The sequence below is a fragment of the Lampris incognitus genome, chromosome 7, assembly GCF_029633865.1.
Source record: "Lampris incognitus isolate fLamInc1 chromosome 7, fLamInc1.hap2, whole genome shotgun sequence".
Taxonomy (NCBI): domain Eukaryota; kingdom Metazoa; phylum Chordata; class Actinopteri; order Lampriformes; family Lampridae; genus Lampris; species Lampris incognitus.
Genome location: NC_079217.1, coordinates 50,853,542 through 50,870,262, shown reverse-complemented (window position 1 = coordinate 50,870,262; position 16,721 = coordinate 50,853,542). Strand labels below are relative to the sequence as shown.

The window sequence follows — 16,721 nt, the reverse complement described above, 5'->3', positions numbered from 1 at the left end:
TGAATTCATCAATGGCTTTAAAACAGCATACCGGGCGTCCGGGTAGCGTACCGGTCTATTCCGTTGCCTACCAACTCAGGGATCGCTGGTTCGAATCCCCGTGTTACCTCCAGCTTGGTTGGGCATCCCTACAGACACAATTGGCCGTGTCTGCGGGTGGGAAGCCGGATGTGAGTGTGTGTCCTGGTCGCTGCACTAGCACCTCCTTTGGTCAGTCGGGGCACCTGTTCAGGGAGGAGGAGGAACTGGAGGGAATAGCGTGACCCTCCCACGCGCTACGTCCCCCTGGGGAAACTCCTCACTGTGAGGTGAAAAGAAGCGGCTGGTGACTCCACATGTATCGGAAGAGGCATGTGGTAGTCTGCAGCCCTCCCCGGATAGGCAGAGGGGGTGGAGCAGTGACCGGGATGGCTTGGAAAATAGCGTAATTGACCGATACAATTGGGAAGAAAAAGAGCAGAAAAACGCCCCCCCCCCCAAAAAAAAGAGCATACAAGCTTTGTTAATGACTTTTTCCATGAGCTTCACATCTACCTGTGTCTCCTTCAAATCAAAACCCCAAGCTGTTTTGGTGCATGTATTCATCAGTATTTTGAGTTAGTGTTTCTTTACCAGGCAACTGCGCTTACAAGTACCTGGAAGCATAAATCACTATCTCTCTGCTTGCATGTGTATCTGCAATGTGTATCTGCAATTTAGATACTGAAGACATTTCAATGAACAACGCAGTTGAAGTTGAGGTGGGATTATCAGTGATCAACACTGACTTTCGAGAGAATTTTTTTAAAAAAAGCACAAAAAAAAGACATCGGCAGAGCGATTACAGAAGCAGTGCATGACCAAAACTGGTAATTTAGCAATCGTATACATTTCCAGAGAGAAGGAAAGCCAGAGAAGAACTGACAGAGAAGGGGGGGAGGGCATGTGAAGAACTGACAGAAAGACAGAGAGAGGGAGGAGGGCATGTGAGAGAAGAGTGAATGAGAGAGCTCTGTGACTACAGTAGATCCAATCTGCTCGAACGCCACGGGGCTAATCAACCAATCATATTGCTCCATCCTCCCCCCACCAACCTGCGAGGCTAATGAAGAGAAATCACCACACATTCAGCAGCTCTTTACACTGTGTGTGTGTGTGTGTGTGTGTGTGTGTGTGTGTGTGTGTGTGTGTGTGTGTAAGAAGATCTATGCTTTGTCTGTGTTGTCTCTCAGAATTAGCTTATGATGTGTGTGTGTATATGTATGTATGTATGTATGCATGTGTGTGTGTGTGTGTGTGTGCGCTTGCACATGAGATGTGTGACACCTGACAAATGAGGAGTAATGAGTGTTTATTAATCACTGCAGTGTGCTTCTCTGCTGCTCTGAGACCACTCACCTCCATCATACAGTGACAGCGGCCATATGGGACAGAAGGCGTAGGCTGTGTTTAAAGGAAAGACTTAAAGCAGTGGGATCTGCAGGCCATTATATCAACTGTGCTTTCACACACGTTTCCCCTGCTGAAGGCCACTATTAGTCAAATCCATCCTCGTCGCCTTGTGTGTCACTTGCTGCCATCCTATCAGTGGGTGATGACTGCAGCATTTTTGCCCCTTTTGTGGCGAAGCGACACCGATGGGGGTTTCTCATTGTCGAGCCTATGTAATGGTACAACAGACTGCATGGCCCCTCCTAGAGGCATTTGAACAGCAATACGAAAACGTTCAGAACTCTCTCATAAACTGTTAAAACATTAGAAAGTCAGTCCTCTCAACAGCACAAACTACAAAATCGTGCATGTGGTTGCATATGTACTGTCCCTTTAAGAGAGGCTGAATACTTGCGTCAGCTTTTTGTTTTTAAATCCAGGGCACTTGTCTGTTATGTAACTGTGCAGGCATGGATAAAGGTATCCAATGGAGTTTTACTTATAAACAACTTCAAATTCAAAGTATCTCCCCAGGTCTAACACACGTTGAGGTCCTTGAGTTTAACAAACACATTGAATGCATTTTCTAGCTCAAAAAATAATTGTTAAGTTTTGTTTTTTTTTGTCAGCATTTTAAAAGTTGTGTTGTTTACACCAAATTGTAATCTTCTTTTTCTTCTCTTTATATTGGTGGATATGGCTCATTACTGCCATAAAGTGTTGAACTGCATGACACTGGAATAAGTATAAAATTCTTTCTTTGGACCCCCCCCCCCCTTTTTCCCCCTCCCCAGTTGTATTTGGCCAATTACCCCACTCTTCTGAGCCGTCCTGGTCGCTGCGCTACCCCCTCTGCTGATCTGGAGAGGGCTGCAGACTACCACATGGCTCCTCCAATACATGTGGAGTCACCAGCCGCTTCTTTTCACCTGATGGTGAGGAGTTTCACCAGGGGGACGTAGTGTGTGGAAGGATCACGCTATTCCCCCAGTTCCCCCTCCCTCCCGAACAGACGCCCCGACCGACCATAGGAGGTGCTAGTGCAGCGACCAGGACACACACTCACATCCGGCTTCCCACCCGCAGACACGGCCAATTGTGTCTGTAGGGATGGCCAACCAAGCCGGAGGTAACACGGGGATTCGAACCGGCGATCCCCGTGTTGGTAGGCAACAGAATAGACTGCCACGCTACTCGGGCGCCCATGATTTGTAATGACATTTGTGATCGCTAAGACTGATTCTCACTGTTGTTAAACTGATCAGATAAAACCGTGCACTTTGATTCCGGCCCTAATCAATGAATCCAAAAATATCCTCCTGTCGACATGTTTCCTTCCTTTTTTTCTTCTTCTTCTTCATTGAGCGTTATGTCCACAGAAATGAGGTAATACCATCACACCCATCTTGGTGGTGTACATGCACATCCTCATGTGTGTGCTGGAAGAACATGTGATGCAACTAATACGGGGACCCCGACCTGCTTTTCTTACTGTCAAAAACGGCATTGGAACAAAAAGAACACACGTGTAAACAACTGTTTTAAAGGCAGACCATCGAAGTAACGGATTTCTGCCCCCTAGAGTTTGGGATCGTAGTTCCCCTTCAAAGCATTTTGTCTAACAGCACATTCACCAAAAGACGGACATGCCATGTTGAATTTGGCAGAGGAGCCGACAATCTTCCCAAGGACGCGTAACATAGCTACACTACAGGTAGAACGAGTACAGACTCAATGTATAGACCACAGACCCATACAACAGTAATCCCTCTGAACCATCACTTATGACCAACAAGACATGGGTGGCAGTGTCTGTATCCCTGACCTCTGCCTGGATTTTCTTATTTTGCTGTGTACGGGATGTTTCTGGTCATTAACCTTTGGGCAGCGGGACTCTATAAAACCGTAGCGACCAGGTGACAGATCGAGATCGTAAGCACGCAGCCAAGAGGGAGCCACAACAATGGCGGACACAGCGCCACAAAGACGCAAATATAGCGAGGTGAGACGCCAAGCGGACAAAGCTCATTCAAAAACGAGAGGGAATCTCGGGTTGGCTTTCACCCGCTGGCGAGCACTGAAGGAGAGGATGGGGATGAAAAGTGACCCCGGAGTTGGTCTTCTACACTGGGATGTGTTCTGGCAGCTGCGGTCAGGGGGTGTGTCCTTCTGGTGTCGTTGAGCTGGGGAGGAGGGGCCAACTTTGGATGCTGTGTTTACCAACCGCGACTGAAAGATCCTACTCGTTCTACCCTGAAGGACCACTACAGAATAGAGGAATGTTAATCGAAAGTACAATATGTGATAAATATATGCTGCTATACAGCTGAATACTTGCTGGTACACACAGAACAGTGAAGAAGTTGCTGTTGGCAATCTTATTTGGAAAACAAGTGTGTGTGTGTGTGTGTGTGTGTGCGTGTGTGTGTGTGTGTGTGTGTGTCATGCACAGTACACAACAGGTTACCATGCTAGCTATTATTATTATACTGCATCGCTGGAGGACACCTTTTTGCACGGACTGTTGGTAGCTGATGAATACCAACGGCGGTCACCATTTGCGCCGCTCTTCTTCCTCTGCTCTCAAAAACAAACCTATAAGGTATCAGCACTTTGTATCACTGATTGTAACTTACAGTAGCATTACTTTTGCCCTTGGCTAGATACCCTTATTACATGGTGTGCAAGTGCATTTGGAGTGGGGAGGGGGTAATGAGAGAGGTGGAGAAAAGGTCTAATTTTGCTTCCTTATAGATCTGTTTTATAGGACTGTACCTGCAGGGGACAGCTAGTGCATATTCAACTAATGGTCTTACATGTCTACAGTTTTTGTTTTTGTTTTTTTTCCAACCAGATACAGCTACTAGATTAGGTGGATGAGGCAAAAACACACCCCGTGGAAAAAGGGAAAAGAAGTGTTTACAAAAAGACAAAATATGAGATCACCATAATCAAAAATTAGTGTCATAGGGGAGAGAAAAAGACAAATTATATAGATGATGGGAGGAGATAAAGCAGAGAACTACCCACTCTGATTTAGAAATGTCTTCATTATTATTGTTATTTTTATTTTTCCCCCTTTTCTCTCCAATTGTACCCGGCCAATTACCCCACTCTTCCAAGCCTTCCCGGTCGCTGCTCCACCCCCTCTGCCAATCCGGGGAGGGCTGCAGACTACCACATGCCTCCTCCGACACACGTGGCATCGCCAGCCGCTTCTTTTCACCTGACAGTGAGGAGTTTCCCCAGAGGAACGTAACACGTGGGAGGATCACGCTATTCCCCCCCCAATTCCCCCTCCCCCTGAACAGGCGCCCCGACTGACCAGAGGAGGCGCTAGTGCAGCGACCAGGGCACAAACCCACATCCGGCTTCCCACCCGCAGAAACGGCTAATTGTGTCTGTAGGGACGCCTGACTCAGCTGGCGGTAACACGGGGATTCGAACCGGCGATCCCCGTGTTGGTAGGCAACAGACTAGACCGCTACACTATCCGGATGCCCGAAATGTCTTCATTATTTGAGCTGTCATTTCTGAATGGATGTCTGCTCTCTGTGTATTTTATGTTTACACATATGATTATCTTGCTTCAATTACTTTCAGCCTTGGTATATCATATCGGATATGTGGATTAATTAATTGCATACTCCCTTTCCAATATTCTACTCTAACCTGGACACATGTGAGATGATACAATATAACTATTTTTAAGTCCCCCCCTCCCCTTTTTCTCCCCAGTTGCACGTGGCCATTCTTCCGATTCATCCTGGTCGCTGCTCCACCCTCTCTGCTAATCCGGGGAGGGCTGCAGACTACCACACATCTCCTCCGATACATATGGAGTCACCAGCCGCTTTTTTTCACCTGACAGTGAGGAGTTTCACCAGGGGGACGTAGCACATGGAAGGATCATGCTACCCCCACCCCCCCAAAAAGGCGCCCCTGACCGACCAGCGGAGGCGCTAATGCCGCGACCAGGACACATACCCACATCTGGCTTCCCACCCGCAGACACGGCCAATTGTGTCTGTAGGGAGGCCCGACCAAGAGGCAACACGGGGATTCGAACCAGGATCACTGTGTTGGTAGGCAAAGGAATACTACACTACCTAGATGTCCCCACATTATATCAAATGTGCAAAAATATACAGGGTTTTTATCCTGGAAGATGCAATCCTCCAACAAGCATTTTACTGAGTATAAACATTTTGCGGCACAGACCCAAAGTTGTTTAAGCAAGAATCACAAACAAATAGAAGGACTAACAGAAAAACAGCGGGACACACAGACTCACCCAATTCTCGAGAAGCAAAGGCTGCCATGGCACTCTGCAGTCTGTCTGGCCTGACTGTCTGAACTAATAACACCTGAGGTCGGAGAAAGAAAAGAGGTGAGAGCGAGAGAGAGAAGATGGATTAGGTCAGATGTAAGCCAGTCATGTAGACACGCATGATAAACTAGAAAAAAAAACAAACAACAAAATTGTGAGTTACACCAAAAAGGTTTCCACACAAGGGCTTATTGATGGCTGACCTGCTGGAAGGGGGTGATCTTCTTAGTGATGGAGGGTGGGATTTCCTGTTCACAGTGAGAGCTGACGGAGAAGGAAAGCCAGAGCTCTAAGTCGCTCAAACACAGAGACTGGTAAAGGGCAGGGAATGTGGACTGGGAAGAAGGGAAAGAGAAAAGAAGAAATCAAACACAGGTGACATATTACTTATTTAGTACTTATTTACTTATTTTCATTGTTTCATGTTATTCATTCATTGTTCCCCGTTTTATTTTGAAGCACTCACCTGTCTTGTCAATTCCGGTCCTGCCCCTGGATTTGCTATCAGCCAACCTCATATATTCCAAACCTGTTCCCCATTCCGTTGGTTACTCCCTAGTTTATTTAGTCTGCGTGTTGCCCTCTCTCACTGCTACTTTGGCTTTATACCCAGTGTCAACAGCTCCAGCCAGTTTTTCCTAGTCCCCCCCCTTTTTTTTTTCTCCCCAATTACCCTACTCTTTCCGAGCCGTCCCAGTTGCTGCTCCACCCCCTCTGCCGATCCAGGGAGGGCTGCAGACTACCACATGCCTCCTTCGATACATGTGGAGTCACCAGCCGCTTCTTTTCACCTGACTGAGGAGTTTCACCAGGGGGACGTAGCGTGTGGGAGGATCACGCTATTCCCTCCAGTTCCCCCTCCCCCCTGAAAAGGCACCCCGACCGACCCGAGGAGGCGCTAGTGCAGCAACCAGGACACACACTCACATCCGGCTTCCCACCCGCAGACACGGCCAATTGTGTCTGTAGGGATGCCGGACCAAGCCGGAGGTAACACAGGGATTCGAACCAGCGATCCCCATGTTGGTAGGCAACGGAATAGACTGCTACGCCACCCGGATGTCCTAGTGACCTGATCTCTGCTTTGTTTACCTGGACCTTGCCTTTGTCTTCTCCTTACTTGTATTGTTTGCCTGTTCTGGCTGACTTCCCATGTACCGAAACTTTTGGTAAATAAAGACTGTTTCGATCAGGATTCTGTCTCGGAGTCGTGTAACTGAGTCCTTTTGTGCCAGTCATTTCACAACACTGAGATTTGGCTCAGGTCGGCTTGGGTATGAACATGTTTAGGAGTTCCATTCAAAAGATGGATGAAACAGTTTCTCTTCATCTTGAATTGAATAGCAGTTTGAATAACTGAATAGGATGAAATGAAGTTGTTCTGAGTGCAAGAGAGAGTGTGGTATGCGTACTTTGAAAATGGCAACAGCTCCATGTCTCTCCTGATCAATCCAGGAAGGGAACTCCTGCTGTGAATGGTTGAGGGTTGAAGGGTGGGATGGGGGGTCAAAGAAAGACAGTCAATGTTCAATTACTAGATTCTGTTTCAATCTTATGCATATATTTGTGCGAATAAGCACCTAGAAAAATACCCATGTGCACACAGAACTGTCTATTTACCTTCTCCCTGAACATGTCGCCAACTATGAATCCAATGAAGACGTCCCATTCCTGCAAAGAGCACAAGTAAGAAGGGTAGCATCTGGGTTTACTCCGGGCTTGGAGTCAAATGTGCACAGTGGAAAATAATGGAGAACATTTTTTTCTACTTAGTGTTGGCAAGTGGCCGGCCAAAGACAGAACATGAGCTATATGATGCGTTCCTCTTTGAATATCATTAACTGATTGGTATGGAAAACACAAGTTTCATTTCGTCACTATTTTTTTTTCTTTTTTTGGATTCCCCCCCCTCGTTTTTCTCCCCAGTTAGACCCAGCCAATTACCCCACTCTTCTGAGCCATCCTGGTCACTGCTCCACCCCCTCCACCGATCTGGGGAGGGCTACAGACTACCACACGTCTCCTCCGATACATGTGGAGTCGCCAGCCGCTTCTTTTCACCTGACAGAGAGGAGTTTCGCCAGGGGGACGTAGCATGTGAGAGGATCACGCTATTCCACTCAGTTTCCCCCCCCCCCCCGAGCAGGCGCCCCGACCGACCAGAGGGGGCGATAATGCACCGAGCAGGACACATACTCACATCCCACCCGCAGACACGGCCAATTGTGTCTGTAGGAATGCCCGACCAAGCCGGAGGTAACAAGGCACTAAAATTAATTTAATACATCTCAGGATCGGACTACTTCAGTTAACTAGCCTACATTTGCCCTGCAAGCCCCGTCCTCTACGACCCTGTGGTGTAGCAGCTTTGCCTCCGATTGTCTTTATTGGATGTAAGATTCACGTGCAGAACAAACCTGGGTTCTGAACAGGTTCGAGGAACAAAAACGAAAACCACAAACTAATAACATTTGACCAGGTAAGAAAACTTAATCGTCTTCAATTATTCCAGAGCTGAACCATTAATTTGAAGTCACTATTAACCAGTTAATAACAACTTTTTTGTCCCATATAATATTTGACAAGAAATCGAATTTGTGTCTTCATCTGAAAGATATTTTACAACAAGGAAAATTTGTTTTACTTCCAAACTCCCAAATGCCTTGAAATCGATAATCACATGTCTGCGTGCCTTCCTTCAGTGACGTACTCACTATCAATGCACTTCGTCACAGCCGCATCTTCCTCATCTAGTAACTGCTTCAGCTTCCTCACCCACAACGTCCACAGTCAATACTTAGTTAACTAGCTGACGTAATTCATGCGTGGTAAATTACAGTGCGCAGCACTATGCATCACAAACGTGTTTCTCTCTATAGAGCAATGCGCCACCTAGTGCTACTCACTGAGAACGCACTATTTTTCAGTCGTCGTCTGTATTTAAGTGATTCTGCATATTTGCATATGCAATTTGTCAGCGCCTTTTACAAACAACCGGCTGTCCGAAGCCCACTTCTGGGAAGCTGGCCGTGGGGAGAGTGGAGTAATTACACAGAAGAACACAACCCATCAGCGCTTCTTATTCACCTTATTAACACAATACATGCGTACAGGCCACTGTATTTAGTTTTATTTATGATTACCAGGTCTTTTCCACATCATCGGTTACAAGTCACGGTGGTGGCCAGTGTGAAAATTACATTACATGACGCTTTTAATTTCACTCATGATTTTCATTAACCGCACCACACAGAAATATTGTGTTTTAAGCATATTGCATACATTATGGCCCTGTGACACTCCTGCTAATATTTTGCATTTTATGTTTTGTTTTATTTTTAAATATACCCTCCCCCTTTTTTTTCTCCTGGCCATTTACCCCACTCTTCTGAGCCGTCCCTGTCACTGGTCCACCCCCCTCTGCCGATCCAGGGAGGGCTGCAGACTACCACATGCCTCCTTCGATACATGTGGAGTCACCAGCTGCTTCTTTTCACCTGACAGTGAGGAGTTTCACCAGGGGGATGTAGCATGTGGGAGGATCACGCTATTCCCCCCAGTTCCCCCTCCCCCTGAAAAGGCACCCCGACCGACCAGAGGAGGCGCTAGTGCAGCAACCCGGACACATACCCACATCCGACTTCCCACCAGCAGACATGGCCAATTGTGTCTGTGGGGATGCCCGACCAAGCCGGAGGCAAGACGGGGATTCGAACCAGCGATTCTCGTGTTGGTAGACAACGGAATAGACCACCATGCCACCAAGATGCCCCTTAAATGTATGTTAAAAAGAATAGTAATGACCAGTATCTAATTTTGTTCCAACCAGTTCAGGAACATAATATTGAGGGAGGAGAACAAGAGCCGAAATGTTAAAATGTTGGTTCTTCTTGGATGTAAATGACTGAAAAAAAAAAAAATTCTGTTTTAAGCCCTGGAACAAACAACAAAATTCTTAGCCACGAAAGTAATCATACTGCTTTATCTTGCAAGGCTGCTGATTTTGGATTTACTGATTTGCTTATCAGTATTTTTTCCGAGTTTTAACTTGGTGCTTCTGCGGTAGCATAAAATGGCGGACTTCAGTAATAAGTTGCACATTCCCAATTGATAATTATACACAAAATCACATTTTGTAGTTTAGTTTTTGAGGAAGGCATATCAGATCATGTCAGCACATCTTCGATCGGTCGCTTTTTGACACAATATGGGCCTACGTTACCAACCAACCAAATATGGAACATTATATATATATATGTATATATATATAAAAAACACTGATTTTCGTATCTATAGGTTTTCTGTTGATAAGTCAACAGAGAAGCTGTTGTAAATCAAGCGAATTACTCCATGTCTGAGAGTACCCACATTCTCCTGGAAAAGCTCGGGATGCATCCCTCTGACAAAATGCATGGCAAACATCAACTGGTCAGCCTGAGAAAGACGAGAGAGGGGGGGGCAGAAAGATAAATGGACAGATGAATTGTTGAGATCAATATACAGGTGACATGGGTGAGATGGGAACCATTTAAAGGTGACACAACCTAAAAAAAAAGTGCAACAAAATGGAAAGGCAAACAGGGAAGAGGAGAAGGTGTCACGTTGCCGTTTTACCGTTCTTCCACGTGGGCTGAAAAATGGCATGTCATGACACCAAAAGGTTGACATCATCTCTTAAACTAGCAGACCTACACCAAGCACCCTATCCTTTGACTGTGTGCTCCCCAGCTCAAATTAGCTCACTGCCTGTAAAGAGGCACATACCTCCAAGAAGGAAAAAAGCCCCAGGGACTCAGAACACCAGACTTACTATTGTACTATTTCCTTCCTTCTCTCTCTCTCTCTGTCTGTCTCTCTCTCTCTCTGTCTCTCTCTCTGTCTCTCTCTCTCTCTCTCTCTCTCTCTCTCTCTCTCTCTCTCTCTCTCTCTCTCTCTCTCTGAGATGTGGAAGGGAAAGAAGGCAAAAACAGTGACTAATCAATATTCATATCCAGCTGCCACCTACCTAGCACAGCAGTGACAGAGGTAAAGAGCTGGAGAGAGAAACAAAGAACGATAAAGAGGATGCAAAAACAGAGTGCAGAAAGCAGGGAGAGCATTGATACAATGAATGGAAAGAGTGAGGGTGAGGGAGAACTAGCCTCCACCGGTGAAATTTGCCACCAGGGCCATTTATATCAATGAAATCCAGGCACCAAGATCACAATTTACACGCAGGCACACTTACACACACCTACCAGATTAATGCTAAAGGATTGGCCATTTAATTAATTAATTCATTCATTCATTCATCAGCTGTTTCTCCGGGGTCGGGTTGCGGCGGCAGCAAGCTAAGTAGGGCACTCCAGCTGTCCCTCTCCCCAGCAACGCCCTCCAGCTCCTCCTGGGGGATCCCAAGGCGTTCCCAGGCCAGATTGGACACGTAGTCCCTCCAGCGAGTTCTGGGTCTACCCCGGCGTCTCCTCCCAGTTAGTTGTGCCCGGTAAACCTCCAAAGGAAGGCGCCCAGGAGGCATCCTAATCAGATGCCCAAACCACCTCAACTGGCTCCTTTCGACGCGAAGGAGCCAGCGGCTCTACTCCGAGCTCCCTCCAGAAGTCTGAGCTCCTCACCCTATCTCTGAGCCCAGACACCGTAGGGTGTCTGGGCTCAGCCTTAAAGATAGGGTGAGGCTCAGCCTTAAAATCAAAAGCCTTAAAATTGCCCGTTTAAAACATCAATGAAACCTATCTATATGCCCATAAGCTCAACATTCGGAAAACACACATACAAACCCAGTCAGGCAGGTAGACACACAACGGCATAAACACACACACACATACACATACACACACACACACACACACACACACACACACACACATACAGATATGCAGAAGTCTGCAGTATACCTTTTATATGCTAAGGGCTATGATGTGGAGTGATCTGTCAGGTAACCTAGGCTAATCCAACAGCATTTGCATACTGTAAATTATTCCAATGCTCTTGGACAGCAACTCAGTTCCATTAGCGGTTAACTATTAATCAAACATGACAATTATATATATCACATTTGCAAAATTTCTTTTTTGGATCCCCCCCTTTTTTTCTACCCAATTATATCTGGCCAATTACCCCACTCTTCTGAGCCATCACGGTCGCTGCTCCAACCCCTCTGCTGATCCGGGGAGGGCTGCAGACTACCACATGCCTCCTCCGATACATGTGGAGTCACCAGCCGCTTCTTTTCACCTGACAGTGAGGATTTTCACCAGGGGGATGTAGCGCGTAGGAGGATCATGCCCCACACAGCCAATTGTGTCTGTAGGGATGCCCGACCAAGCCGGAGGTAACATGGGGATTCGAACAGGCGACCCCCGTGTCGGTAGGCAACGGAATAGACCGCCACATCACCCGGACGCCTGTAAAATTTATTTTATTAGGGTTTCAACTGCCAATGCATCAGCAATGACAAGTCTCCCAAGCCATATGTGGTTTGCGAACTTGATGTGATTTTTATTAATAACTCTTCTAGCCAAAGAACTACTCTTACAAGAGTCCTCAAATGAACTAGAAGACACTTAAATCAACACAGAGTAAAACCAATTTGTAAAATTAAAGGCGATTTGAACGAACTTTCGCCTATTTCACCACAAGTCAAACATATCGAATATAATTGGGAATTATTCATACACAAATGCAGACGGAAATTTCCCAGCTCTTGAGGCTAACAAAGACAAACTCTGTTATGAAGTGAATATTCTGACAAAAGGGTTTGCACAGCTACAATGCCACTGCCTTCACAGTCTGATACAACTATGAAAAGGTTGTTCAAATTATTCCTGAAGTTTTAGTTGGCTGATCACAAGAACAAATCCATAATGCCCTTTTTCGAAACTGCTGTCAGAGGAAGCCTGTCCTCCAGTTATCCATCCACTGATTCAGAGGATTAAATGCTTTTATTTTGTGCTAGGATTTCTTTTGTTTTGTGGACACATTATTGTGGTGAGGGCAGACAGAAATTAGTTGACAAGTGTGGGTCGGTTGAAGTTAACATGATGATGATGATGATGTACAGTGGTGTGCTGCCTATCTCTGTGATGTTGTCTGCCCTCTCTTCAGCTGTGTCACAGCTCATCTGTCTGCACAGCTCCTCTGGGCCAATGGAATCAAGAGGAGAGAGGGCTAGCACTGAATCAGAAGTTAAGGGCTGAAGGAGGGGGGTACGGCTGGTAACGTGGCTGGTCTCCAATGCTGTGGTGGGATAGGGGGTTTGATAAATTGGGTTTGGGCTGAGAGAGAGTGCTAAGGCTCAGAGAAAGAGCTAAGAGAGGCCAGATATGGGACATAAAGATAAATGGGTTATCAAAAAGGTAATCGTAAAAAACTGACTTCCTGGGTGTTCTTTTTGCACATTTGTAACCATCACTCAATTTTGGAACTGTCACTCAAACTGGCACAGAATTCATTTTTCTCTATTTCACTCTGATCAGTTTGATGTAAATTGACTGCCTTTATATAACACTTTCCCCACTGTATCAGCCACTCAAAGTACTTTACAATTAATGCCTCACATTTTACCCATGTATACAGTCATATATGGTTTCAACCATGTAAAATAACATCTAGCTTATCAGGTGCAGTTGGGGGTTAGGTGTCTTGCACAACGACATTTCCACATTTTTGCCAGGAGGAACCAAAGATCGACTCAGCAAATCTCCAGTTACCGGACAACCTACTCCACCTTCTCAGCTAATGCCACCCTTGTAATATTATTCTTGGCTCGTCTTGCACAGCCAGTGTAAATCTTTCCAGTGCCATTTTTTTCGCTACAAGATATTAGCTTCTAAAGGATCTATTGATAATCGATTGTGCTTGACAGCTGAATGTTGGACCAATCAGAGAACCAGCAGAACAAGGTAGTCTACCACCACCAGCTTATCTTTACATGATTGGTGACTGTGGGTACTTGGCCTTTTGGAATGACGTCTTTTCCAAACGGACCATCTTGGCTAGCCCTCCTTCAACACACTCTTGAAAGAGATGGTCTGCAAGTCTTGAAAGTTAAGCTTGTGACTGGTCTGAGGATTCAGTCCAGCAGGGATGGTCGGTTCAGCCCCCTCCTACCCCCTCCTGGGAGAGGAAGTGGGGGGTATGCCAGTAACAAATCCCCAGTGTTTGGCACAATCGCATCTTGGCCAGATTGCAGCCATTGAGTTTTTTGTAAAACATTTGAACTGGGAGCGCGGCCTGCTCTTTGGTGACAGGCACAGAGGGGTGTTTAAAGTTGGCTTGTCATGGCAAGGGGTACAGTTGTCTCTGGTCCCTTAAGCACTAGAGCCCTGGGTGTCCGGGTAGTGTAGCGGTCTGTTCCGTTGCCTACCAACACGGGGATCGCCAGTTCGAATCCTCGTGTTACCTCCGGTTTGGTCGGTCGTCCCTACAGACACAATTGGCCGTGTCTGCGGGTGGGAAGCCAGATGTGGGTATGTGTCCTTGTCACTGCACTAGCGCCTCCTCTGATCAGTCAGGGCGCCTGTTTGGGGGGGAGGGGGAACTGGAGGCAATAGCATGATCCTCCCACGAGCTGCGTCCCCCTGATGAAACTCCTCACTGTCAGCTGAAAAGAAGCGGCTGGTGACTCCGCGTGTATAGGAGGAGGCATGTGGTAGTCTGCAGCCCTCCCCAGATCACAGAGGGGATGGAGCAGCGACCAAGGCAGCTCGGAAGAGTGGGGTAATTGGCCAAGTACAATTGGGGAGAAAGGGGGAAAATTTTTAAAAACAAAGCATTGGAGCCCTGTTAGAGGTGGAACCTATATGACATAGAGAGAGGTTACGCATTGTAACCCTATTTCTCTAATCACAGGCAGAGCCCTCTAACCTGTAACCCTGCCATTACATCAGTCACTGAAGACTAGATGCATAAGTGCTGTCCGGAGTCCCCTTTTATGGACCAGACTTCAAGGAGAGGGAGTAGGCTCATCCTGATTGGCTGACTATATGCATGTAAATTTCAGTGGGCTGAACCACGTAGATGAGTGGCTAAGCATTAAAGCACTGTGAGGGGATTCCGCTCGTGATCATGGAACTAAGGTTACAATATGTAACCTTCACTCGTTTATCTGTTTCAATGTAATGGGTAACTTAAAAATGGAGGTTGATCTGTGAGGTTTCTTTTGAGTATTGCATTCAACCAATTGGTGATAATCGCCACGGCTAGCTCCACCCAAATAGATCCGCAGAGGTTATGTTTGGTAGTACCACCTCCAGTGGTACTAAATGAGAGTTCAAACCCCTAATTGAGAATAGTGTTGCTTGAAAAGGATAAATTTTGGGAGAATTGGGCATCAATGGAAAAAGGGGCCACTGTGAGCCCCAAACACATTTCAGGTTAGGAGACAAAATGGTGCCAAGACATCAAAATAAAAGCAGCAAACAGGCCTTTATTTTTGACTGTCTTTGTGTCACTCCTTGTTCTTTTCCTTGCCTGTCATACTGGCACTCCCTTTCAATTCATTCAGTCAAATGACTGTTCCACTATTGACTGCCCAGGTCTAAAATGAAAGAATATAATATCAATACCCCACAAGAAAAAGACCTAAAGGCCTTGCTCCCCTTAGCTCAGCCTTTCTCCCTGCTTCTCCTTGTCCCCTCAACTATAACTAGCAATTGATGACTATTCAGCTATGTAATAGTAAGCACATCCCGCAACAGAGAGCCAGTGGGCCCTACTGACTGTCTGGCTTATGTAGTATGGGCACAGCAGCTGTATCTCTGACACAATAAACCACACCATGCCAGCAACATTGACAATCAGGAGAAACAGGTCCATGTCTCTTCCACAGAGGATACTGTATTGAGGAGTCAAACTCAAACAAATACTTCTCTTTTGTCTGCCCCTGTGTCCCATGAGGATAAGACAGCAGAAGGGGGGGCGGCAGACAGAAAGGCAGACAGAGAAAAAAAAGCGAGTGCATCTCTTCTCAAACCCTGACCTTTCAGCACTGCCTTTACCCAGCATTCCCTCTGTCCCGAGGTGTCGCCTATGTGGAATTAGATTCTGCTAAGACACAAACACACACATACTGTGTGTGTCTGACATTCTTGTGTAAGAAGTGGGGTTGTTGTGAAGCATCTAGTGTGTTGGTGTAGTACATCTCACTCTCAACCTTCACCGCTGGCTAGCAGAAATGCGAACAGGAGAGCCGAGAACGCAAGTCTCTCCCGGCGAGTACGTAGCCTCTCCAACAGCAAGCCCTAAGTAGTGCCTCCTTGTGGTGACACATGGTAACTGGGTACGCCTTGGACCCTGGCTGAACTACAAGGGACTCGGAGGAGGTTTGGCCCCTTGACGTGCGGTACGCAGGCCCACCGGTGTGTGGATATTACCTGATGCCCACGAACCAGCCCCCTGCTATGGGTTAAATAGTGCCACTGCCTAGTGGCTACCTCGGGAGAGGAATAGGCTACGGGAGTAAACCCCTACAGAAAATCAACGTCCACAGTGCTGTTGTTTTTTTTTTTTTGCCCTTTTGTATGTGTTTAAGTGGGAGAGTACTGCTGGCATCATGTGTGGCTGCTGCTTCTCCCTCTCGTAGCCCCCCCATCCACCCTTGTATGTTTGTGTTATGTTTATCTGTTGTCTTGTTTCACCCTGTTTATTGTAAAGTGACTTTGAGTGTTAGAAAAGTGCTATATAAGATTGATTTATTATTATTGTTATTATTATTATTATTACTATATACACTTAAATTTACAGTAAGCTTTTTACTTGACAGCTCTGGCCACAAATGATTCAAACATATAACTAACTGGTTCGGAACACACTGTTCCACTAAATCACTGCCAGCAACTCAAGAAAGATGACTTCGGCCGTTCTGATGGCCGAGCCGAATAAACCGCTGTTCTTGCAAATCCACTCATCATGTGGCTGAGAGGTTCGTATCCCAGGCTCGCCGTAACCGGTCACGACCAGAGCGTCCACGGGGTGAGGCATTCAT

At 46.4% G+C, this 16,721-nt stretch overlaps 1 protein-coding gene across 1 annotated transcript in view; it reads right to left on the bottom strand.

Annotated features, from left to right (window-relative positions):
* Positions 1-16,721, bottom strand: part of LOC130115388 (cytoplasmic dynein 2 heavy chain 1) — a 360,238-nt gene that overhangs the window by 150,810 nt on the left and 192,707 nt on the right. The window contains exons 77-81 of the mRNA XM_056283019.1: positions 10,109-10,174; positions 7,343-7,411; positions 7,153-7,209; positions 5,944-6,075; positions 5,705-5,777 (exon numbers count right to left, since the gene is read on the bottom strand). Coding sequence (XP_056138994.1) covers positions 5,705-5,777; positions 5,944-6,075; positions 7,153-7,209; positions 7,343-7,411; positions 10,109-10,174 — 397 coding nt within the window. The remainder of the gene's footprint in view (positions 1-5,704; positions 5,778-5,943; positions 6,076-7,152; positions 7,210-7,342; positions 7,412-10,108; positions 10,175-16,721) is intronic.